Source organism: Embiotoca jacksoni, unplaced genomic scaffold (genome assembly GCF_022577435.1).
Source record: "Embiotoca jacksoni isolate LCO1_2020_lvr unplaced genomic scaffold, fEmbJac1.0.p SCAF_15, whole genome shotgun sequence".
NCBI lineage: Eukaryota > Metazoa > Chordata > Actinopteri > Embiotocidae > Embiotoca > Embiotoca jacksoni.
This window is the reverse complement of record NW_027185285.1, coordinates 11,168,433-11,194,285: the sequence shown is the minus strand read 5'-3', so window position 1 is coordinate 11,194,285 and position 25,853 is coordinate 11,168,433. Positions and strand designations below refer to the sequence as shown.

Here is a 25,853-nt window from a genome sequence, read left to right as displayed (position 1 = left end):
ACTTTAAAACGTGTACTGTTTCTTTAAGTTTTGCGACGTGTCGTAAAAGCGCACTGCCGTAACTATTCACGTGGAGACGTCACGGACGTTTTCTGTGTTTGAAACTGTAGATGATTTGCGTTGCAGCTGGAATGTGACCTGCTCCTGATGTTTGGTGGTCAACTTTAGAGAAGAAGAGCAGGAAATGTTGCCCGGTTAAATCAGCGGCTCGTCCCGCCGACAGCTGCTCGGTGTGTGTGTGTGTATAGGAGTGTGTGTGTGTGTGTGTGTGTGTGTGTGCAGACTGCAGACTGCATCATGTTCGTGCTGGTAGAGATGGTCGACACTGTCCGGATCCCTCCGTGGAACTTCCAGAGAAAGCTGAACGAGGCCATCGCTGAGGAGCTCAACAAGAAACTGGCCAACAAGGTGAAACACACTTCGCCTGCTCCACAAACCATCGTCTGCTACACTTCTCAAGTTGACTTCAGGTCTTTTAGAGTAAAGTAAAAGCCAAACCAGGTTTAGCATCACAACTTGTATTTACTCACACTTCTCACTTCTGCATGAGAAACGCAGCTTTTTCAGATTAAGAGTTGAAATTCATCCGATTGAATGGGGTACTCGAGTTAAAAGTCCTTTTATAAATCATCCCATGTGTTTGATGAAACAGTCCAACACCCTCCATCCTCAGAGCCTTGTTTTGGAGAGGGAAAAGCTCTCCCTCACTCCCTCCCTCCCCCAAAAAGGGAAGAAGATTCCCCCTCCTCCAGGATGGGGCATACATAGATAGATGTCATGTTCATGAAGTAGTCAAAAATAACAGCAGGTAGATCACACTGTAGAAAGTGGATCGCAATATTACGAGGACAGATTTTAAACACGCTGTGGATTCAGAAAGTCTTAATTTTTTTGCCCTCTTTGTTTTGTTATGCATGAATATAACTTCCATGTTTTTTTTCCCACTCAATAATCCATAATGACAAGTAAATGCAGATTAAAATGAACTGTCCAGATTCAGGTGTGCAGACCTTGTAGAGATTCACCAGAGAAGACTTGAAGCTGCAGTCTCTGCCACAGGTGCTTCTGCAAGGTGCTGAATTAAGGACCTGAATACTTTTACAAAAGACAAATTTCCAGTTTTGATTTGGAATAAATTAGCCAAAAATGTCCATAATAAAATTTTCATGTCGTCATTATGGATGACAGAGTTTTTATATCATTTCTGAAATATGTTGTATCAATGAAATTATATAAATGCATTACTCATTCTTTACTTTATACTAAAATTGTCCAAAAAACCCCACTATATTTCCTGTGTGCTTCACTGCATCAGTTTCACTTTCTTTGACTTGATCTCTTTTTAGCTTAAAAGTCAAAACTACAGAAAGACATCACTGAAAATATATAAATCTGCGTTAATAGGCACTAACTGAAAGCATGTGTTTGTATGCAGAACTGTGACCTGCTCTCCTCTCCTCAGGTGGTTTACAACGTGGGCCTCTGCATCTGCTTGTATGACATCACTAAACTGGAGGACTCCTATATATTCCCAGGGGACGGAGCCTCGCACACCAAAGGTTGGGTGATGAGGAAGAAATACCTGTGACATAGTCTTAAAGCAGTTATTCATGCATCAGGTCATTGTTTGTTTATGGTCATGACGGCGGTCAATGAAGCACTTTTTATTTTTGCAAAACTTCTCACAGTTTTTTTTTTTCCATGTCACTCCTCCTGATCTCCCACAAGTTAAACCCTTATCCCTGATTCGTCACGCCCCACAAACAAACCACAATAGCCTTGACTGTGAACGGTTATAACATGGATAACAAATTCCAGGCGTTACTGACCTTGCTGTCTCTGCTGACTCACTGCATCCTATCGGGTGAAGACCTCGGGTTCATTTTGAAATGATGGGAACAGCCTTTAACCAATCGGTATTGATCACCATATGTGCCACAAGAACGTCATCGCACTGAACCACCTCCACTGGGCACTGACTAGTCCGTCCTTCACAGTGTTTAAGTGAACCTTAATGAGAACCGGGTTTTCGGACTATAATCACAGCGATGCATACTGAAGCTGTGGGCAATAATCTGGTGGAGCCGGGCTAAAGAACCAGCGCCTGCTGGAACGATCGACCTCAGTGGGCTCAGAGGGTCCCCATGAGTGTACGGAAGTGAAGGTAGCGGTCGAGCTGTATAACATTTGGACAACAAGCTGTTTCAGCTGCGTCTGTAAAGCCATCACCGTTCAGGTCTTAGCACGTGAGAACGGACAGAGTTTAGTTCTGAACGTTAAAGAAAAGTGTGTATTGACGGAGAGCGTTTTTGCTTTCAAATTTCGGTTTGAAATGAAAACGTGTTAGTGTGGATTTATCCTCAGATAACTGCGACGCCCCCGATTTGATCCCGTCTTTCTTTGGTCTTTGTGTCAGTTCATTTCAGGTACGTCGTTTTTCACCCTTTCCTCGATGAGATCCTCGTCGGCAAGATCAAGTACTGCAGTCAGGAGGGAGTTCACGGTAAGTTAACGTTTTAGCATGCGGTCTCCACAAATGTATGTGCACGTTTGTACCAATAGTTGAAAAGGAAATGGCAACAGAAAAATATTCTCAGTGATTGATTTTGATAGTCTTTCTCAATTAAACAGTTAGTTGTGAAAAATAACATTGTAGTTTCCCAGAGCTGAATGTTACTACTTCAAATGTCTTGATTTTGTTTGACCAGTGGTCCAAAAGATATTGAATTTAGCGTAATATGGAGAAAGACTGCAAATAATGTTGGAAATCTTTTCTTAAAAATAACTTAAATAATAACTTTGAATATTTGTATTTAAATAAATGTTTGATAAGTGACTATCAATCACTTTCTGAATTAGCCTTAGAATCATAGAACTGCATCCTGAAGGTTCCTGCTTTCACCTGCACCAGACCATGAACCTCTGTGAACACTAAACTTCCTGCTTCACAGTGACGATGGGTTTCTTCGATGACATTCTCATCCCACCGGAGTCGCTTCAACAGCCTGCAAAATTGTATCCTGACCTCAAATGTAAATGAAGTGCTGTGATTTTTAACTTAAGAGCAGTTTTGCCTGATGTGTTATTTTGTGTTGACGGTGACTAGTTTAAGTGGAGCCTTCCTTAGCTGCGGCTTTAGTGACGAAGCAGAGCAAGTTTGGCTTTGGGAGTACGAGACGGACGAGGGCGCCCACGACCTGTACGTGGACCAAGGGGAGGAGATCCGTTTCCGGGTGACAGATGAGGTCTTCGTGGACACGTCGCCGACGGGCCCGGCCGCTGCAGCGACCGACACGCCAGCACAGCCGGGACAGCCGACGGCACCGCCGACAGAAGACAGCGGGGCGAAGAAGGAGGCGCCGTACACTCTGATTGTAAGAAGGCAACATATCACTAACGCACTTTTGTATCACCAGGAAATCAGCTCAAATAGAAACTGTGTCTCTAATTTAATGTTTAACTTACAGCTGACTCCCAGTTTAGAGGCATCCTCCTTTCAAAGCACACGTTTCAGACTGAACGTGTTCACCAAGCTGCACTTATGAAAGCTTTTCCAGATTTGAGTTTTCTCAGATTTCATAGGACTCATCTGCACTATATAACATTGATCCAGTGCACTGATTCCATCAGTTTTCACTTTGTGTTGTTCAAAGTTGCACAGTTTTCACTGTAAATGTGGTAATCATCGCTTCAGTTTACCTCCGACACTGGAAGAAATAATTACAAATAGGTACAGAATTTTTGGGGCCGATACCAATGCTGATATTATAAAGTTTCAAACAAGTTAAACCCTTTTGTGCTGTTTATATTTCTGAATAAAAATGAAGGTAGATCAAGAGAACTCAATTAAACAAATGACACCAACATTTTTCATTTGGTCATTTATTAATTTAGGAAGCGTAGGAAGATGTATTTTTCCATCAACTTCTGACAAGAGTGCTCTGTAGTGTCGTGGAAGAGCTTTAACAGGTGATGGTAACTTATCCCAGATGTGTCAGTACAGGTACACGCTAACCATAGGTGTGAAGAAATCAATGAGCTGAAATGCCAAAAATATATTTGCAAAAATCAGTACATCTTGTACATGTTATTCAAGTGCCTGTTAAAATGACTTGAATGATGAATGAAGAACTCCCTTTTAACAGAAAGCTCTGATAGCAGCAGGCTCCGAGGTGGGCGGCCGTCTGCCTCGACCGGTTGGGGTGAGACAGGACAGCATAGAGATCCAAGGCATGAACTGTTGTTGGGGTCAGTAATCTCAGACCAGAGACATGCAGCTCCACTGGGCCAGCAAATATAATGACTGTGGCCTGTTTTGGATTCTCCAGTTCTCCGTTGCGTTGGAGGCCAGCACGGTTCGTCAAAGGAGCTCTATGTGAAAGCTTTGCATTGATTTGACTTTGTGTCCTTATTTTTTTTTTTAATAAACTGGTGATTTTATAAGAGCTGGTGGGACGTGGTTCTTACTCTGCGGTTCAGCAGATTTGGAAGTTGTCCTGAGTTAACCCAGCAGTGGAGGTCATGCAGCCATGTGCACCGTGGCTGTGCAGTGACTTAATAAGGACGACCAGCATCCAGCTTCACGTCCACTCTGACCCTCTGTGCTTTTGTTTCAGGGGACCATTTGTGAACCAGGGCTGGGGCTGCTGTCGTGGTGGAACAGTTAGCGCTGCAGAGGAAGAACAGAGTATTTGATGACTGTTTACAGATCGACCGTCGTGGCTAATTTGAATAAGGAACGGTCGCCAGAAGACCCAGAACCAGAAGACAAGCAGTCTGTCAGGCGATCTGTATGAAGATACTGTTGGTGTAGAAGTCACTGATGTAAAATCTGTCACACTGAGACTGGTTGTAAGTAGTGACCGAAACATACCAGCTTCATGTTTACATGTAAGATTCACTATGTATTTAATAACAGAAAGGTCGATGGACATATATTTTCAGTGATTTTTACCTTCATTTCAAAATGAAACAATAATCATATCAGCGATATTTTGAACGATAATGTCAGCACTTGGACACAAGTCACAAAATATAGTCTGCTGGTTCAAAGTAGGATGTAACGGTAGTAGCTATTTAAAGCTTGGCTGACTCTGCATCATTTGTCAGGGATGGATACATGTTGTGCCCACTTTGAGTTTAAAGGTAAAATAAGGCTGGGAGACATTTCTGTTGATATAAACTGATGTGTGGGATGAGATCTACTGACATCAAGTTTGAAATATCAGCAACAATAAAATATGATACTCTCAATGGGAGCAAAATTTCTAAAATATTGCCTTTTTATTTGAGTTATTAATCCATCCCAGGTTCTTGTGCACACTTACTCAGTTTATTTATCAGCATTGTGGTTTTTTTTTTCTTCCTGTTTTGTCTCCCAGTAAAAAGGTGTATCATCAGAGTGAGTGCTTGTGATCTGTGAATTTGTCGTTTTGTGTGATTATAGCAAGTATATCAAAAAAGGATTAGTGACCAGCCTTTTAAATCCTACAGTTTGAGGGGCAGTGAAGGACAGCACTGCATGTTTCCAACAGATCTGGCCTCTGCACTCCTGATGTCGATTACACACACACACACACACACACACACACACAAACTTGAGTTTAAATGTGATGACTGCATGGCCGGTTGTTTGTCTCGGTTGTCTGCTACCAAACAGGGACAGACAGTTGAGTTTTTATCAGCAGAAAGAGATTGTTTGCATGTGATCTGCTTTTGGAACTGCAGAAATATTGCCTGCAGAAATGTATGGCTGAACAGGATGCATGTGCCTATCGCTGCAGGGCCCTTTGGATCAGCCTCATAAATAATGTGGATATGAGCTCATCGTTGGTATCATAACTGTTTGGACGGTTGTCATCAGCATATGTTTACGTGATGAACAATATCGTAAACATTATAAAATGATGGAAGAGACAACGAATACCTCGCTGCACTGGACGCGATGTTCCTTCTGCAGATAACATGCAAGTCAAGGAATAAAGAAAGTCATTTACACACACACACACACACACACACACACGGAGTCACATCACGCCATCGGAATCTCCGCCAGCTGCGCAGACTCAGCAGCCCCTCTATCACCGTCACATCAGGGTTTTCCGTCGGTCTGCGCGGATTTAGTCGACTTATTTATTAAATTACTCGTTATATAATACACACCGACTTAAAGCACACACTCGCGCGCAAACTGATCGCCCTCAACCTCGCAGCGCACCCAATGCAGTAAGTACAATTTCTGTGAATATTTGCATGTGTAAGTGGCTGCAGGGGGAGAGAGTGTGTCAGTGTGGCATTGTGCTTTTTATTTTTATTTTCTTTGATCGGGACAATGTATCCTGGACAGACAGTGACCGTTGAAATAAAAAAATACACATTTGATCTGGTTGTAAGGAGGTTGATAGACGTCAAGCCTCCACGCATGTCTGGCCACCAGCTGGTTATTGTTGCTTATGAACCGACCTCTCACCCAGCTTATGTTTCAGTCATGTTGTCTCCGAGCTCTCAGAGCATTTCCCTCTTTTCACACAGTTTGAATGAATTGCAGAGATTATTTTGTTTCCCCTGGAGCTGTGAGTTGGGGGTTCATTTCTTCACGCTTCGCTGTTTGTTGATATAAAAGCAGGTGAAATCCAAAGAAAGAAAGCACGGCTTTTTATTCATTAAGGTCCTGCGAGTAAAGTAAAGTGCGTGAAACTGTCGGGGGAAACTACACAAACACATACAGTGTTCATAGTCACAGTTGTCATGCCTTTTCATAATGATGGGACCGGGACGCGGACAAACCTCCTCCATGTCCCATCAGTAGGAGCCAGGACCGTCTTGATTTCTGCACGTCTGGATGTGTTCCTGCTGCTGCCTGTGTTTGAAAGTGCAAACGGTGTTACTCTACATGTTTCTGTCCAATCACAGCAGCCTCTCGCCTTACCATCATCTTAAAACTCACATCAATGTCCGGATCGCTGCGTGATGTCTCTCCCGTGATAGCGTTACTTCTGTAGGAGTATCTATATTACAAGATATGTCATCCTAATTGTTCATTCGGGAACTGGCCACTGACGTCACGAACGCACCACTGGCGGCGGAGTTCTGCAGCTGTTCTGACGTCACGCCGCGGGTCTGCGTCATCACAAGCGGTGGAGTGGGCGTATAGAAAAATAAACGTCCTACACACACACACACACACACACACACACACACACACACACGCCTATACATAAACGAAAGGTGTTTGTTTTCCTGTGTTAAAGGTTCTTCTGAGGTTGAATCACCCGCGCATGCTAATATAGGTCATTCAGTCACAATGAAAATATCACCGCGCGGAGAAAACAGATTATAAAGGGGAGGAGGGCAAGGTCACCTGACCAAACAGCATATGATTAACGGTGGATGGATGACCTAAAAGCAGCAGCTACATCCTCTCGAACTCCAATCTGTAGGCTGTTGAATTTACTTTGCCTGTAATACACGGAGCAGAAGAAATGTAAATCAAGTAGAAATGAAAAAAAAAAAAAATTAATCTCCACGTTTATGCCTCGGGTGGCTTGGGAGATAAATCAATCACACGGGATTGGAGTGCGATGCAGAGAGCTGCTAACTGCCCCAAAGGGAGACGTGCAAAGGGTAAAAAAAAAAAAATCATAGGAAATAGGAATTTTGGGTCTGGATTTAAAGGGGCCCTCCACCAAGTTTTACATCCCAAACTCAACTGATTTAAAATGGAAAATATTTTTTTAGTGTCAAGTCTGACAAAATAACCCCGATGATCTCTTCACCTTTTTAATTTTTTTTTTTTTAATCTCAGGTGGAGCTTGGATAGCCTGTTAAATGTTTAAAAGACAACCTAGACTGTAGTGCGTCTGGATCTGATGCACTGAATGAAAGAAAAACGGTCAGCTTTATAGAAACACAAAACTATAAATTATATACTATAATGTGAGGAGGGGCTGCTTGATTTAAAGGTCACGAGACTGATCATTGTTGGCTGTGTCATTGCAACATTTGTGACCTTGCTGCTATGAAATTTTATCTTCAGACATACATTTCACATTTGATGAAAGAGTTTGAAAGGACACACAAAATTTATGTTAAAAAAAAAACACCAAAATTTGCCCAAATTTGGTTGATGGTTCTTTGTTGGCTGAATGCCGCCCTCTCCTCCCTCCTCTCTGCCATCAGATGTGAAAAGTCTGACAGCTCCTTGATCTCCCTTCGTTAAATCACGTCTCTTCGGTCTCTCTCCTCACAGGAAGTCCTGTTGACAGACTTGAGGTGACAGCCCTGACCTGGATCCCGGTTGAGCCCGCGTCCCACACTCAGGCAGGCAGCTCCAAGCAGACGGACTCCCACATACATCAGCAGCCCATCATCATCATCATCATCAGCAGCAGCAAGAAGAACACTGCATCCACATCATCCTCAACATTCCTCCTCCTCCTCCTCCTCCTGCTCCTCTTCATCACATCTGACATGGCGGATCACAGCCTCACGTCGCCCTCCGGGACCCCGCTGCGCTCGCCCAACTCCCATCTCACCCTCTCCTTTCCTTTCCTGAGGGAGAGGAGCCGAGTGTGGGAGGACGGGAAGGAGCAGCCGCTGCCTCGGGATCTGCCCAGCCCGCTGCCAACCAAACGCACGCGCACCTACTCCGCGTGAGTCGATCGGTCTGTTTACCATTAACAGGTGAAAAGAGGAAGTGCAATCCAGGTTTCAACAGTTCATGCTACTTTGACACTTCAACTTCCACTCTGCTACATTCATCAACAACCTGTTTATAAAACCATGAATTACATTTTTTTAAGCTCTCGTTAAATCGTTTTTTTTTTTTTTTTTTAATTAATGGTTTTACGAAATAATAGCACCTTTTAAAACAAAGTTACCACGTGCTGCAAAGGATAAATAGAAAAAACAACAACATTGAGCCTACAGGCTGCTTAACAATATACACAAAACTAAAATATCTACAGCCTAGTAGCTGGAAAGGCTCATTAAAAAATAATGATAATAAATAATTTACTAAGGTTTAGTTTGAAGCTAATACACACTTAATTTGTAGGACGTGCAAAATCCACGATCCATGATTTTGACAAATCAAAACTGAGTAATAACAGATCTATAAGCAGTTAATTTTAGTAGAGCTGCAGGTTATAGCCAACAAATCCTCTGTAAAAAAGAGCCTTTTTAGAAACAGCCCCCTTTATCTGACAGCTGTAACTTTGCAGATGAAGTTTTTCAATACAAATGAGCTCATATGATGTGTTTCTATAAAGTTTTTAAAGTAGCTAAAATTGGTTCCACCTTAACGCAACATAATCATACAGCACTGAGCAGAGACACTGTCATACTACATAATAAGTGGAGAACTTCTGATGCTTTAAGTTTGTGTTCTTTGTGAGTAAAACTTTGACTGAAGTGCCTTCACCTGCATCAGAGTCATTTTAACTGGTAGTATTAAATAGCGTACAGTTTTCTCTGAGTCAGCGGATTGGAGTTCTCATCGCTGCTGCCGTGGCGTTGTGACATCATGAGGCTGCGTGTAGGAGTTGATTTGATTCAGCACTTCATCTTTCCTTCTCACCTCAATTGTGAACGTCGTCTTAACACTCGAGAGCGTCTGAACCAGGAGTTGTATCACATACACACTGCTCTCAACAGCTCTTTCTACTTGTTTTTGTTTTTTTCTACTAACACAGGAAGTTGTAACAAGATGAGTAAGTTAATGGTCTCTCTCCCTCTCTCTCTCTCCTTGCAGTACGGTACGCGCTCACTCAGGTCCAGTTTATAAGGGCGTGTGTAAGAACTTTTCCAGGTCACAAGGTCACGGTTTCATCCGACCCTCCCACGGCAGTGAAGACATCTTTGTTCACATCTCAGAGTGAGTGGCAACAACACTGAACACACATCAGACAAACATGAGCTGAATCACAAACAGCAGCGCGAACTCACTGCAGATCTGCAGCATCAACTCGTACTGTAGGACTCAGCAAACAACACTGTTTACGTACGGGCTTATTTCAAATACAAAGCAAATTTTTCTCGTACAAAAAAATTGCTTTCTCATTTCTCCGAGGACTCCGTAACAATGAGTGGATACACAGAGTGCAGCAGCTGCTGGTTTTTTTTTCTGCCTTTTTATTTAGAACAAGCAGTACATAAAATAGTACAACAACCTCAGCAAAAACAAAACTGTGATATTTCTGCATACAGATGATGCAAGGTTATCAAGTTATCCTGCAACCAAATATCTGCATGTCTCTCACCTCATATGACTTTGTTTTCTGTGCTCTGTATAAAGTATAAAGAAATACACCTATAGCTTCTTTCACGCTGAGTATTTAAGAGTGTATAATGCTGTAGTCCGTTAATTGAGTGTAGACACAGATATCATGTCAAACAGTTACAACATGTACACGCATTAAAGTCTGGAAGGTCAAAGAGGGGACGGTAGCTGCTTCTGTGTCTTTATGCTAAGCTAAGATAAACTAAGCCAATTGCATTCTGGTTCCAGCACCATACTTGAACGTGGTTTTCACCTTTTCAACCCCGTAAACCCCGCTTCCTTTAATCCGCTGGTTTATTGATTTGAACATTGAGACCACTTCAAGGAGTCCAGCTTCATGTGTTTGTTAAGTTGCAGTGCGCTGAGCTCTCAGGGCCAGTGTAGTTTTGTTCTTTATTATGTGATTAAATTACACAATATGAAAAGGAAACAAACATTTAGTTTTTATGATTTATCATTGTGCTGTTTGATTGAAAGCTTAATCAAAGCTTAATTTGGAATTAAAAGGTCAAAAGGTCGAGAGCTACTGCTTTAAACCTGCAGTGTGGAGCTTTTGTCGAATGCTTCTGGCCATTACTACACACCAATGAATGTCTGTGTTTGTGCTCGCCAGCCATCGCTTTCTTTTCTTTAACCTTAATCCTCACTCTGAACACTGATGTTAATTTTTTTTTATCAGAAACATCCACTCCAGAAACTTTTCTTGGTTGCGTAATAATTTTCTCACTCTTTGTCACTGCAGCCTCACAAAACAATCATTAATGGACGACTAAAAACGCATCACTACTGGTATGCTGGTGCAGACACGTCGCACCAGACATCAGATTTACCTGGCGGTTACAGGATTAATGAGCAGTGTGTGAATTTGTTTGGGCTTGATTGTACAGGACATTAAGTCCTGCACTGTAGGTTTCAATCATCTCCAGAGTTTCACTGTCTGTGTATTATCAAATTGCGACAGTCTAAAAGGGACAATTGTGCTCTAACTTTTCTGTTGGATGTTTTTTGATTTGTGATGGCACTTCCTGTGTTTAGATGTCATTTGTAACCCTCCTTGCATTAATACATCAAAGCAAAACTGACCAATCTTACTCATACTGCATTGTCCAAATTTTTCTGTGTTACAGCATTGAGGGGGAGTACGTCCCAGTTGAGGGAGATGAGGTCACGTACAAAATTTCCCGGGTCCCTCCCAAGAACCTGAAGGTGCAGGCGGTCGAGGTGAAGATCACACATCTCAACCCAGGGACGAAACACGAGACCTGGTCTGGGCAGATCATCAGCTCGTAGGGCCTATGATCCAGGAGCCAGCGGTTGAACCAGTCAGGGTTGGATGGGGGGGTGGTAGAAGTGCTCTGGGACTCCTAACTTACTTTGCTGTGCTCAAACTCTTTTAAAAAAAAAAAAAAAAAAAATCCAAATATGTACCTGCACAGCAAAGTGTCCAGTGTTGATAAGACTCCATAGTTAAGTCGTTGGTGTTGACAGTTACCTACTCACAGAGCTCACATACTCTGTTCAAAATTGTCCTCTACACTGATGAGTTTGCTGTGCATGTGAAACCCACCATTTAGTCAGTTTTAGGACAAAGTCACATTCATTTTATTTCATTTTTTTGAGGTAGGATTGTAAAGTGAACAGTGAGGAGGTCAAACTTCTCAACATGGGAGGAACTCAGTGTTGTTGTGTTTTCCTGGAGATCAGAGAGTGTGAGGGATGAAACACTGAGAGAACTTAATACTTTAATGAGCAGATCTGCAACTTGCGACATGACTGCTGAGTGTGAGGAGAGGAAGAGAGGTTAAACAAAAGGCTGGATTCAGTTTTACTTCCTTCTTAGCAGCTGTTATTCAGTTGTTTACATCATCGAAGTTTCCAGGATCACATGCTGGCACCCAGCGTGTGTGTGGGTCAGATGACTTATTGCGACTTGCACTGTTTTTACATCAAGTGCAGAGTGTTGCGAGATGAGGTCAAACTTTAATTTGAACAGATAGTGGATGGTAGTGAAAAAGTTGTTATGGCCATGAATAACTTTGTTGCTGAGAAAAAGAAAGGAAAAATGGCAAGTTGACAATCTTAACCGGTTTTGCATTAGAATCGAAAACTATACAGTAATCCAAATATTAGTATGTGCACCCTTTGACTGGATGTCTCATAATCTCTTTTTTGGTTTCAGATCCCTATTTTAGAAACACGACCAGACAAATACAGGAAGTTTTGTTTTAAAATTGAGAAGGAAATGTACTGAATTTTGACGTGAAAGTTAGTTGGAAATTTAGGAATACAGTCTGTTGTGATGGCAGACTGAGGCAGACAGGCCACACTAGACCATACACGGACATTTCAAAAACATTAAAGAAAAAAACAACATACATAGGCCTGCTTTATTTTGAAAGGAACACAATTGCAAGTATTTTCCTAAAAACTGGACCTTTCGCTATTTGGTCTTATTGGTTGTTGTTTATTTGAATTATTTATTTGTTCATACTGTATATGCGTGTCCTCAGATTACAGGCTCTATATTTTAGATAATACAGCACTCAAGAAAGTTGAATTATCTCTCTGAAACACAACTTCAGACATCACCACCAGGTTTTACTGTTTTTTGTTTAAAAAAAAAAATTCCCATTTAAAAAAAGGCCTGGAGTCGTGGTTTATTTAAAAACTACATTTCTAAGTGTCTTTTTCTATGATTAGAAAACCATCTATCTGTGTGTGATGTATTGAGTGTAGTCAGTGTGATGGTGAACTCCATGACTACATAGTTGGTGCCAATAGAGCTCATTGTCACATTGTTGTTTGTAGTTATTCAGGTTAAATGCTGTACTGTAAATCATTTTCTATTACGTGTTCTCATAGAGTCTCTATGCATCTTGTCAGTGTCACTGCCTGAATTTATTCAACATGAAATTTCGTCTATTTGTGTCACATCAAAGGGCACCTTTTCTTTGAGTCTCTGTGGACGAGCCACTCTGTGGCGGTGACCCCCATGATGACTTCTACTGAGCCTTGAAAGAACATTAAAGCATTTTATCACAAGTTTCGACAGAAGGTGTGTTTCTTTAGCTGGAAGTGGGAGTCACTCTAAAAGAGGAAGAGGAGTGGTATGAAGGTCGACAGCTCATTACAAAGAGACACTGCCTCATAATGATGTCACAGGTTTGATTTTGACAACAGTCAAGTGTCTTGTCAAAGTGTCCTGAACTTGTTAACCATTCATTTATTATTATTTCAATACATTAGGGCCCATTTGCTCACGTAGCGAGAGTTTGATTGTTTGTATTATTTATGGTTCAAAAGATATGAAGATGGTAAAAAGCTCTGTGTGATCCCATAGAGCACGTCACAGAAATGGAAATCCAGTCATATTGACAAAAGTATATCTAACATGCACAGAGAACTTTGTGTATTAAAAGGTAAAAAAAAAAATGTTGACCTCGATGCCCATGAAAGAATCTGGTGTTTATTCTGTTAACCTTCATCTGGGGAAACAGACAAACTGTAAAGAATAATCTGTACAAGAAACAGATTATGTGGTTACAAAACCACATAACTATGGACAAAGTAGCCTACAACAAGAATGATCAGAGCTTTCAGGCAGGTTCAGGGGCAAGGAACAAAATGGGTAAGCAGATGACAATGCGGTACACAACATACAGAGCATGAATCAAGTGAAAATCTGACTGGTTCAAACCCTGAGAGGAGCTGGAAACAGATTGGAGGCATCTAGTGGCAGGATGGAGAATGACAGGTTGAATGTTAAAATGTTACTCAACATAAGTAGCTCTATGACGCTTTTATTTAGTCAAAGTAGCTCTCAGAGATAAAAAGACAGGAGACCCCTGATCTGCAGGAACGCATCATACGCTATAATATCATCATATGTTTGTAGTGTCGCTGTCCTGTGAGAACCATGTATCTCTAAAAAGTGAAAAGGCTCAGAAAAACGGTCCTGTTTTCAGCTTTCTAACATTTTACAATTCAAGAGAAGTAAAATTAAGGGGGAGTATTTTCTCAAATACTGAAATGAAAGACATTTCATCCTTTACTTTATCACAAATGTTCAAATTTATAAATCAGAACTTTGGAGATACCTGGTTTTCATTTAACAGGACGGGTATGAAAAATTGTAATCTGAAAAGCAACTAAAGCGGTCAATATTTCCCTCTGAAATGTAGTATGGTATAAAGTAACCTCAAATGGAAATACTTACGTAAAGTACAAGAACTTTGAATCTGTACTTGAGTAAATATACTCAGTTCCATTCCTCCACTGCAGAGAGGAATTGTTACATGTTTACTGAGAAGGTGTTGAGTTTGAGCAGCATGAATGCCTCAAATCGCAAATAAGGAAGATCAAAGCCTAGTTTGATCCAACAGGGTAAAGAAGAGAGAGGTCAGGTTGATGAAATGATATCAAAATTTATTACAATCAATAGACAATGAAGAGACATAATCTCACGGTTAGCATCAGTGACACATCAAAGCTCATTTTCATGTGTGTGTTTACGATCAGGTGAAAGAGTTAACAGTCAGAAACAGATCTGTAAAATGTACCAAAATCCTCGTATTCATAAAAACGATCTGTCAAACAGGAGTGTTTTTCTGAACTACGACAGAAAGGAAATTTTTGCATTTCTAAAAAGTATTTTAAAAACCCTTTGTAGCAGCTGTTGAAAAGACCATGTTGCTACAAGGACTCCCTTACAAAAAGAGAAATTGGACACGTGATCACATGTATGACACATGCTGCAACATATGATAACAGGGAAAATAAGTTATGTTTACATGTAATTACAAGAGTTTTTGCACATATCAAATTCATGTGTTTTTTCTGTAAGGGCTCAAGCATCAGCGATCAATCACATAGTCACTGTGCAGGTCATGATACAGGTTGTAAAAATATTTTACGCAGGAAGTTGTCATATAACTCCCAATAGTTTAAAGAGTGACATAGTCACGGTAGCTTAATTCACTGTTTAAGATGAATTCACGGAGTCAGTAATGTCCAGTTTTAAATATATAAATCTGTTCAAACTTTCACGTAAATGCATCCAGAGGACCTCGAGAAGCAAAACAAGGAAAAGCTTCTTTCTTTTTGAGTTAAAACATGTGACGGTCAGGGCATGACATAGTAAACCAGCAACAAATTGCATCCAGTTTAGACATCAAAACACCTGGAATGATTCCTATATCCTCAACTCAAGAGGAAGAACTGCCCTTATCTTCTCAAACACAAGATTCACATCTAAGTTTTAAAATGAATTCACAAAACAACAAACAAAATCACCTGTTTGAATATCACTCATTCACTCTCATCACTCCTCATAGTATTTACAAGACATTACCAACTATTGGTATAAAATTACGCCAACATTAGTGCAAAACATCTCTTTATGTTGTAAGTAATCTGGAGTATTAAACTTTCCATAGTGCTGAATGTTTTAAAATTTCTTTACATTTCATGGCTAATTTCATGTTACACATTGCAGCGGTGGGACTCTGCAGTCTTCCGGCCCGGTACTTAAAACTTCAACACTCAGCAACATGTAGCACGTCCTCCGTAACGGTCCCTTCATTTAAAAATTTCCCCTCGGGGATTAATAAAGTCAAATAAAATTAAAAATTAAAAAAAAAATGAAAAACAAAAAAATAAAAACAACTTACTGAAGCAATGTAGTCAAGCCACCCCACTGCTGTCCATTTAGAATTAGTAATAATACTAATAACATGGAGAGATTAGTAGTGGTACCTTTCAGCAATTAATAAATAGCCCGGGTTCAAGGGACTGGCTGTCAGACCAGCAGACACCCACAGACTCTAGTTCAGAGGAACATGTGGGTGAAGGGACTCGGAGCGGGTCAAGACGTCAGGACTCGGGCGGTGAAGCTTCGAAGAAAAGTTGCCGGCAGAGGCTGGCTGTGTGTTCTGGAGAGTAGACGGTGAAAGCGATGGTCCGAGGGTCGTTGAAAATTTCATAGTCGTTTCCTCCCTACGGACAGAATATCCAAAATGAATAAACCGAGCAGAATACTGCAGGTTGTTTTGGGTTGTTTTGTTTCTCTTCAAAGCCTCGAAATGGAGCTCAACGTCCATTCAGCTGAGGCGTGCCTACTCTGTGACCTTTGACCTGTGCTTGGACAGTTTGACCTGACTGAACCATTGAGGCTTAACAGGAGTCTGTGCGTGTGCTTACAACCCCAAACCTCAGACAAACCTCAACGACTTTTCCTTCAGTCGCTGCATCCATTACAGCAGAAATTAACATGTTTGAATTTCACACTTCCATATGACAGTTTTTAAGAGTTACTGTTCAGTCAAAAGTATGCGGACACTCCGTCTAAGTGAGGTTTGCTGCCTAAGATATTGTTAGTATATCAAATCAAGTGTACAAGAGGTCAGTGGCTTATGGTTAAATTCTTCAATTGTAAGTTGTGTTACTGTGAAATTATAACATCCAGGAAAAAAACACACAAGCTTACCTAAAGCGTATGACCCCTTAAATTGAATTAAAGGAAATATTTAAGAGATGATACAGATTGTTTGAAGTGGGGTTGATTAAGGTATTTATCCATAGTAGGTATTACCTGCAGTAGATGGGGGGGTTGACACGTCCCCATTGTGGACACGTCCCCATTGTGGACCACCAGGCTGTTGTACCAGCATGGAAGCAAAGCAATGTGCTGCGGTGGACGGAGTCAACAACTAAAATCTCCTAAAATCATTCAAATGAGTTTAAGTGTGCTTTCTATTTTGAATCATTTGACTGCTTTACTTTCTGACAGGGAAGTAAAGCATTTATATTGCTCTCTTTAAAGGCACCAGACTGCTTTAAACAAAAACAGTCATTTTAATTGCACAGGAGTTGCTGGTCTACCACTGCCTTGTTGGTGTTATTGTGCAACTTTGATGTTTTGTTTAGGTGGCTAAAATAGGTTTTGTTACCGACCACGTCAACAGCAGTATATAGCTTAGCTACTGTGCTGGTGGAGTTTCCTGCTTCTCCAAACTGGGGACACGCTGACCCCTATTTACTGCAGTTAATACACCGGCTATGGAGAAGCATCTCATACAACCCCACTTCAAACAATCTGTTCTCCCATGTAGACAGTAGTGGCCTTCAGAACTTCATGGCAGAAGTTTGGGGAAAGTTTATTTGCTGTTAGAAAATGGCCTAATGCACAAAACAAGGTCCATAAAAAAACAAATGAAAATGAAAACTTGACTGGCCCTTTAATGAGATCTAATGTTTAGATGTCCAGATTTTCTCTGTCGTCATGTACGCAGAGTTTCTGTGACGACAATGAACTTACATCTGAGGTCTCGTTGCCAAAGAAGTAGATGGAGCCCAGGCCTTCGCTCTCCAGCAGCTCTAAACACAGTCTCTTGTCCCAGCCCTCCGGAAACACGTCGAAGCTAATGAGACCACCTGAGACGAGACAATGACAAACAGGATCATCATTATTATCATAATGAGGAATAAAGAGGAAAATATGTGTTTGCTCTGAAGCCTCAGAGAACTTGTTGGCTGACATTTCCATTTTTGTCAAAACAATACCAAACATATTTCCTGTATCCTGTAATTGTGATATGTGGGATGATATGGCTGGGAACATGTCATAGTTGTGGTGTGCATCTTACAAAAATCGCTGCATTGCACAGTCCAGCTCTGGTTCTCATTACTGCTGTTTTTTCCCCTTTAAAAGTGACAGAAGCAGCTCTGTCCTCACTCAGCTGCTGGCCAAATGAACCCAGTGACCTTTGAAAAATGCTGAAAAATGTCCCTCAAAGGCATTCAGCAGCAGCAGTTCCCTTTCAGTCCTCTCTCTCTCTCTCTCTCTCTCGCTCTCTCTCTCTCTCTCTCTCTCGCCCTTCCCCCCCCCCCCGCCCTCTTTTCCCACCTTAAATAACTTTTACTGTCTTTTCTCTCAGCTGAAGGATTTAACAACAGCAACCACAACAGCTCTCCAGCAGCCAATCAGAGGGCTGCTTTCCTCACACACCCTCCGCACGCCTCCATCCCGAACACCTTTAACCCCAGAATATAAACAGCTCAGTGCTTCAATCACATCTGCAACGGAAACTGCCTTGTTAATCTTAGACAAAGGGGCGCAACAAGGGAGACGTTGCAGGGATATATATATAAGATAAGCCCTTGAACTTGAATGTTCAGACATTTTCCTCATACGGGTACAGATTGTTCACATTGTTTGCTTCTGTTAAACACCTCCTCTGTGACTGGTGTCATTTAACGGGGAAAATCAATCCCTGTCATTAGCACACAGAGTGTCCCTCACAGTCTGAACACTCAGTGCAGATCGGATACAGTTTCAGGTTTATATAACGCCTATTGCAGATATCAGCCAGGAGATGGAGGGAAACTTGGAGGGGGGCAAACAAATAAATCTACAGATCCACACATCTTCTGGAGCTGTCGAGCTGTCAGAGTCAACAGAGTAAACTGTAAAATCACTGCAAATGGCACCGATGTCACAAAAACAACCACAACTGCTTTACACATCGGCAACCGCAGCAAATTATATCTTTTGTTCCTACGTATCTGTTTATGTAACATCTGTTCTTGCCCCTACACGTCAGGGAAAACAATCCGGTCTGTCTCGCCTTTACGCGTCATCGACAGCAGTTCACACCTAGTAAGCAAATATCGAGCACCTCATTCACCTTCCTGCTGCGCTTTTGCCACACTGTACACATAAACAGTGTCGCTGTAATAGTTAACTGAGGCATCCAATGTCCAGCACAAGATCCAAAACACACACATGATGGGAGACAATGGGGTATTTTTTTTTTTTAAAGACAGCAGACAGAAAGATATGCTGTAAAACTGGTTTTTCATTAAGCTGAGATGTTGTAAACAGAATACTGATGACCTTGTTTTTCTTCCTTTGAGAACATGAACACAAACAATGATCCTCTAACTGGTCTGACCACTATTACTCAGAGCACACAACTCTTACAATGACACTAGATCAAAGCCTGTGAGAGTGAGGTTAGTTTGATGAACAGATTTTGTTGTATATTCTCGGAGGGATTACAGTAATCAAAGCTTCTAAATAATAACAGTGTATGAAAACAAACAAATAACAAATAAAATTCACATTGAACGTCCGCTATTTTGATCATCTTTACTCAATTTAAGAGGAAATTCAGGGTTTTTTTGCTGGAATGTAGACTTCAGACATTCAGGTTTTAAAGAGTGATGGAGCAGGTTTCTAGGCTACATCCACACTGACACAAGAAAAGAAGCGTGACGAATCACGGAAGGACACATCATGACTGATAAGACCCAATCAGAAGTGATGTGGATGTTTGCTTCAATGTTTTGTAAGACTTCTGTTTCCCCCAACTTCAAATTAAAAAGCAATAATTTATCATTCGACCTATAATGGGGTGACCAGCAAATTTAAAAGTTTGAGGGATTCAAACACGCTGGAATATTGTGGATGATAAGTGTAAATGTTGCAAAAATTATGTATTTGAAAAGAAAAACCTATTAGTGTGGCTAAATATCTCACCTCTCGTGAATCTTAGTCCCTTTCCTGCAAATTCCTCTTTCAGAGCAGCAACAAACTTCTCCCTGATCTTCTCTCTCTGTGGGACAAATGACAAACCGGTTACTTTGTTGATGCTGATGCTGCACAAACAAGCTTTGTGTATTCATTTAGCATAATGACCATGCTGTGAGCCTTATTCCCCAAGAAATGTGTCATTCATATTACCTACTACAGTAAACACGTTCTTCTCTTTGAACATAGCAAAGGATCCAGCTGTTTACATGTCAGCAGGTAACTCGAGGGTTAAAGCTCTCCTCCTCTGCTGCTATGTGCTTCCTTTATATTGCCTGGCTCTGTGAGCCATCAATGGAGATTCAGTTAAACTGTCCTGAAAGCTCAATACTGTTTGACCTCCCTCTGTCTCTCTGATTGGACACTTTGTAAGACAGAGAGAGAGTTTGCCATGACACAGTTTGTTCAGATTACCATTTCACCATTTAACCCATTTGTTAGTGATTGCTAGCAAATAAGGAAATAAAAGGAAAGTAGTTTACCTTGTCGATTTCAGAGAATTCGAGTCGCTCCTCCAGTGTGCAGCTCCGACCGATGGGGGAAATGTTGATCATGCCGTTCCTGAACTCGATGAACGTCCCCCTGCAGGCAGAAAGCGATGCATTGTTGAAGGGTAACTGATACAGAAACCAAGAAGAATTTTAGCAGTAATAGTTTTTTTCCTGCACAGAAATCACAAGAGGAATATTTGATCCTGCTTTAACAGGTCATTCCTCATGAATAAAGAAATCTGGGATTCCTGCATACCTGGATTACAGGTCAAAGATGTGAGTGTGTATGTGGAGGTTTAAGTAACTAGCGGCCTATTTGTTTTATAAGTTTGGTCTGCCTCTCACCTTTTCTTTGGCAGCTTGATGAGCCCCATGTAGCTGAGGCAGAAGTTGATCAGGTCCTGCAGCAGCTCCTCCCCGATCTGGTTCTGGATGGCCTGTCAGGGTGAAAACGTACTTCATTATTGAAAAATTGCTGTGTATGCATTATTTTTTATTCACGCAAATATGCAGCAAATAGTGTTTCAGAGCAAGAAAACAGCACTGATTACAATAATAAAACAATAAAATGTAAAAAATAAGTAATACTCAGTAAAATAAATTAAAACTATGGATAACAAGTTACAGAAACCAATGCAGGAGACTTAAACATCTGGCAATGAATGTAATCCACAATACTGACAAGACATGAAAACTTCATCTTTGTGTGTCCACTTACATGTTTTGAGAGGAGTTTCCCATCTTTGTATTGCACTGTCCCATTCTCAGCAAACACATAGTCAAACTTGTGTATCACTGCAAGAGAGGAGAAGGGTGAATGGGTTCATCTGCTTCTCTTCAACACACATAAGAAACCATTCAAAGAACAGATTACAGTCTGTGTAACACTGCCTGGAAACGTCAAGTTTAATCTGTGTGACCTTCTCATTCACTTTGTTCTCTGCCAACAACAGTCGACAGGGAAAGTCTGGCACTTTGGAAGCTTGTTTGAAAGCTATTTTAATCACTTTATTTTGAAAATAGAATAATCTAACAAGCTAAAATTAAGTAGAAGCTGATGATGTAATAAATGTTGAATATTACGGTAACAAATTACAATAAACTCTCAGTTTCTGTTTATTTGGTTCATACAGGATATAACACACAATGCCAATAACTTTTGAAGTAAATAATGTTTGGTAATATGATTCGATTTTCAACCCGTCCTTGTAATTTTATAATATTTTTTATGGGTCATCGCTTCAGGTGGTAACAACATCCAACCGTGCGCATGCATCACGTAGTCAGAAAAGGTTCACCTTTAGCACACTTGGCACGACGATGAGACCTCATAGCTCTCTTTTGACACAATACGTCTGCATTCCTGCAGCAGCCTGATATTTACTGACGGGCAGCTTACCAGCACGCTCATGCCGCCACGTGTTCACTCAGCTGGCAGGATGTTGTTGCTGCAGTGTTGACACCCAGTGTGCAGGTGGGTTTTGGGAGCAGGTTCGAGAATCAAGAGTTGATCAAGTAAACTGAACCGCGTGAGATCAGATGTCGGTCACGACAAAGTTTAGCATGTTCATTTTTTTTTTTAATTCATAAGGAGTTGAAATGCAACCGTCAGTCATCGAGAGACCCGTCCTAACTCGGCCTCACGAAGTGCAACATATAACGAAAAAGAAAGATGATCCGTCATTTTTTCAGCCACAATCATTGTTTTTATAGCTGTTACAATGATGTTATGCTGCTCTCTAAGAAGCTGCTCAAGCCACTCATGGCCTAAATCCTAAATGATTCCCAATACTCTCTGCTCCAGTCTCTGTAGACAAGTGTCCAATTAAAGAAGTTAAAATAAAAAGTGTCAGGTCATGATGCGTGATCACGATGCGTGATGGTATAACGTGTGTAAGCTGTCTGTGTTTGACACAGAAAGATGCTTGCTCACCATCATCCCCTTCCCCGAGCTGCTCTGCTATCTTGGAGTAGTCCGACCCTCCCACGATGCCAATCTTCACCTTCCTCCGCAGACTCTGGAAGAACTCATCCAGCTGTGGGTCGATTTTCTGCAGGTTACAAGAAAACACACTTCAAGTTCAAGCTCCCTTTCACAAAGAGAGGCTGCACACAAGGGAGACCAGATTATTTAACAGCTCTGGGCGCTGGCGAGCTCATGCGTGTACACGCACACGCACACACACACACACACACACACACACACACACACACACACACACACACACACACATATACACACATATATACACACATAATCCAAAATGAACCCACGCATTAAAACACACACACAAAAAAGATGTACCCCATACATCTTAAACAGATATTATTTCTAAATGGCCACAGTTCCCACAACAAGTGTTTCAATGTCCCTCCTTATTAAACAGGAGCACTAAAAGGGAGCAAGAGGTGACAATATCAGGACAGTCTCCACATTTAAACAAGACACCAGACACCCACTGAGCTATACATTACCAGCCTGCATACCACAGCCTCAGTGCGTCACAGCAGTATGGTGCACGGTAAACACTTGATGTTTGTACGTGAGAAAGCAACAATAAATGTAAGACAATAAATGCAAACACTGTATGAAAGCGCACATGAGGTCAAGAGGACGCCTGGTGCTGTCACATATTGTCCTCACACTGAAAAACCCGGTGAGAGGCAAATGATGAGAGCAGAGGGTCTGCAGAGGAGGAGCGGGAAGCTGTTGTGAAATCTTGAAGCTAGTAACCACAGACTGTAGGGTATAGAAACAGGGAATAAGTGATCACATCGATCGTGGGCTCACCTCTCTCGGTGGTGTCAGGGTGCCGTCCACGTCAAACAGGCACAGGATGTTTCTGTCCGAGGAAAAGCCGTTTGGTTTCTCCATTTCTTCTTCTCTTTGAGGTGTTTCTGCTTTACAGATTAGGTTTATTCTGCTTTACAGATTGGGTTTATTCTGCAAGGTCCACTCAACAAACATCAAAATTCACATTCACCCGGGGAAGAAATAAATAAATCGGAGTATTCAAGCAGTCAGCTGACATACATTAGTTTGTTTTTTTTTTTGTTTTTTTTTTATAAATACCCTGAGGTTTTAAATTAAGTGAATGATCTCCTCAGACAGATGCTTCTTTCTGCTGTCGTGTGTCGGTTCGGGTCAGCTTCGTCCCGGTTCGGCTCAATCCTCAGCAAACACGCCGTGCGTGCTGTACGTGACAGGCTTCTTTTGCATCGCTGCGACGCAGCAGCCAATCACCGCCGGGGGGACAGGCCGTGACGTCAACAGTGGGCGGGGTAGGTCAATTTATAGGCCAGTAAACGTTCAGTTGACCTTTTACCTACAAATTGAGCAGGAGCTGAGGAGACCCCAACAAACCAAATGTGGGGCACAAAGTATATTTGTGTGGGACACGTTAACAGTGGTTGTGTAATATGTTGATGCTCATCCAACTTAGAACTTAAAAACACAATTATTGATGCAGGTTACAAGTTAGGCCTTTATCATGTGAAAGACTTAAACAAATATATTCTGGAAGATTGCAGCTTTCTGAGCACCCACACTAAGTAAATACAGTAAGCATATAAGGAAGTTAAAGTTTCACAGTGAACAGCTTTATGTGGTGCTATCACAGTCAGCTGATCTGCATGACCAAGATGCTGCACAGTTTGGCAAACAAGAGAAATATCAGCTAATGTTTGCTCATCTGTCTGAGAATCATCTTTTCAGTGGTAATGTCTTGACTGTAGCTGCATTTACAGATTTTAGAAAAGTGTCTCACCTCTAGTTGTGAAAACTAGAGCCAATCAAATGTGGTACATCATCTTAATCTATGAGACGCATAACAAGGCATAGAAATGCAGTGCAGTCACACATTAAGGGGGACACCTGGTCACCAGAAGTAGGGTTCAAGGGAGGTACTATAAACAATGTTTATTAGAGCAATGTCTCCTTTATCAGAGCGAATAGATTACAATACAGCTGGGGGTTGCTACTGATGAGTTTTGAGTGAAAGCATATCTTAAATCAAGTTATATTTAAGAACTTTTAATTGAAGTTTGACAGTAAACAGTGTTGAGTACTTTTGATTGTTGAGTTTTACAATTTACATGCATTTCTTGTCTGACTTTTTTGCTTCATTGCCCAGTTTAAAACATTTGTGAGAAAAAGATATTGAAAAAGTAATCAAATGTAAGTTAAATGTAAATACTTTGATAAAGTAATGATCAATAGCAACATCAAACCAGACCCACAAATACTGGTTCCTGCTGTATGCAAATAGCTTTATTACATCCATATTATAGCCTACCTTTTAGGTTGGATACAATTAGATGGTCTAAAATAAAACAATATTTTATTACTTTAGATTTAAAGAATACAACCTTAAGATTAGATCCAATTAAATTAGATACAATTTGATGACATTACTTTATCAAAATAATTGTAATTTTTCTCAATTTTAGATTAGTTTAAATTGTCTGGACTGGATTAGTTTGGATTGATTTAGAATACATTACATTACAACAGGGATATTATATGACTCTAGATGAGATCAGATGATATGAGTACAATAGATTAGATGGAATTAGAAAGCTGCCCGTAGTTCTTCTCTGTCCTCCATATAGGTTATATTGGCGATTCACAACTGCACCTGAATAAACTACATTACCCAGAGGGCACTGCGCGACGGTCACCTGTTCCCGTTCTCACCTGCCTGCATTTCTCTGTCGGCGGCTAGTCTGCGTTAGCCTTGGTAACTTTACATTAACCCTTCAAAAATGTTGGCCTGGGTCCAAAAGGGAGCAAAGAGAACAAGGACACAGTCAGACGATGACACAGCAGAGTTTCGAAAGTCAAATCCCACCCAACCAGTACTAAATCCAGGCTGAAATGATTGCCCCATTGAGAATTGTCCCATTGTCTGGGAGCCTGTTAGAGGAGATATATTCTGTATGTATCATAGACTCACTTAGCAAACCTGAAATCTTTCATTTAATGAATACCTACTCATAGAAACAACTCTCTTAAATTGATCAATCAAGTCTAAAATAGTCAAAATTGGCAATGATACTTTATTTATCTTTTTCTCTGTGTGTCATCTAAATTAATGTGACACTGGCACCTCTTTGGTGTCTCTCTTTGAAAAATGTCAGATAATGGATTGATTAGGCCGAATTCATTATAGGACACAATGAATAATTATCATATTTTGACAATGTACAAACGGCTCAGTATTAAAATGGTCTCTGCAACATCTCATCCCCACTGAAGCAACAGAGACACAAGAGGGCAGAAAGGGAGAGAGCTTGAAACACTCAGGAGAGGGATGGTGCTCGCTCACATTTTACCAGCGTCAATGGCAGTGAGCAAGTTGATTAGAAATATTTACAAATAATTTCTAGATAGTCATTATGTGAATATTTTAAGATACTGTGAATTGCTCTCTATTTTTACTGTTGCTACATTTCACACCATCAGTATACAAATGCCATGAAGTTCAGCATCAGT

The 25,853-nt window shown here is 41.0% G+C and overlaps 3 protein-coding genes across 3 annotated transcripts; 2 read left to right on the top strand and 1 right to left on the bottom strand.

Annotated features, from left to right (window-relative positions):
* The first annotated feature begins 42 nt into the window (after nt 1–42).
* Nucleotides 43–5,405, top strand: polr3h (polymerase (RNA) III (DNA directed) polypeptide H). Its single transcript, XM_069149569.1, has 6 exons — nt 43–408; nt 1,463–1,559; nt 2,417–2,503; nt 2,952–3,015; nt 3,140–3,374; nt 4,617–5,405. Exons 1-6 carry the CDS (start codon nt 298–300, stop codon nt 4,665–4,667), a joined length of 645 nt encoding a protein of 214 aa, XP_069005670.1. The 5' UTR covers nt 43–297; the 3' UTR covers nt 4,668–5,405.
* Nucleotides 5,406–6,055: 650 nt separating this feature from the next.
* On the top strand, nt 6,056–13,321 carry LOC138198252 (cold shock domain-containing protein C2-like). Its single transcript, XM_069149568.1, has 4 exons — nt 6,056–6,225; nt 8,249–8,651; nt 9,752–9,874; nt 11,407–13,321. Exons 2-4 carry the CDS (start codon nt 8,470–8,472, stop codon nt 11,567–11,569), a joined length of 468 nt encoding a protein of 155 aa, XP_069005669.1. The 5' UTR covers nt 6,056–6,225; nt 8,249–8,469; the 3' UTR covers nt 11,570–13,321.
* Nucleotides 13,322–14,683: 1,362 nt separating this feature from the next.
* On the bottom strand, nt 14,684–23,557 carry LOC138198251 (phosphomannomutase 1-like). The gene is made up of 8 exons (XM_069149566.1): nt 23,151–23,557; nt 22,293–22,410; nt 21,078–21,154; nt 20,705–20,796; nt 20,351–20,450; nt 19,818–19,893; nt 17,595–17,710; nt 14,684–16,273 (listed from the first exon to the last, which is right to left on the bottom strand). Exons 1-8 carry the CDS (start codon nt 23,232–23,234, stop codon nt 16,151–16,153), a joined length of 786 nt encoding a protein of 261 aa, XP_069005667.1. The 5' UTR covers nt 23,235–23,557; the 3' UTR covers nt 14,684–16,150.
* Nucleotides 23,558–25,853: the final 2,296 nt, after the last annotated feature.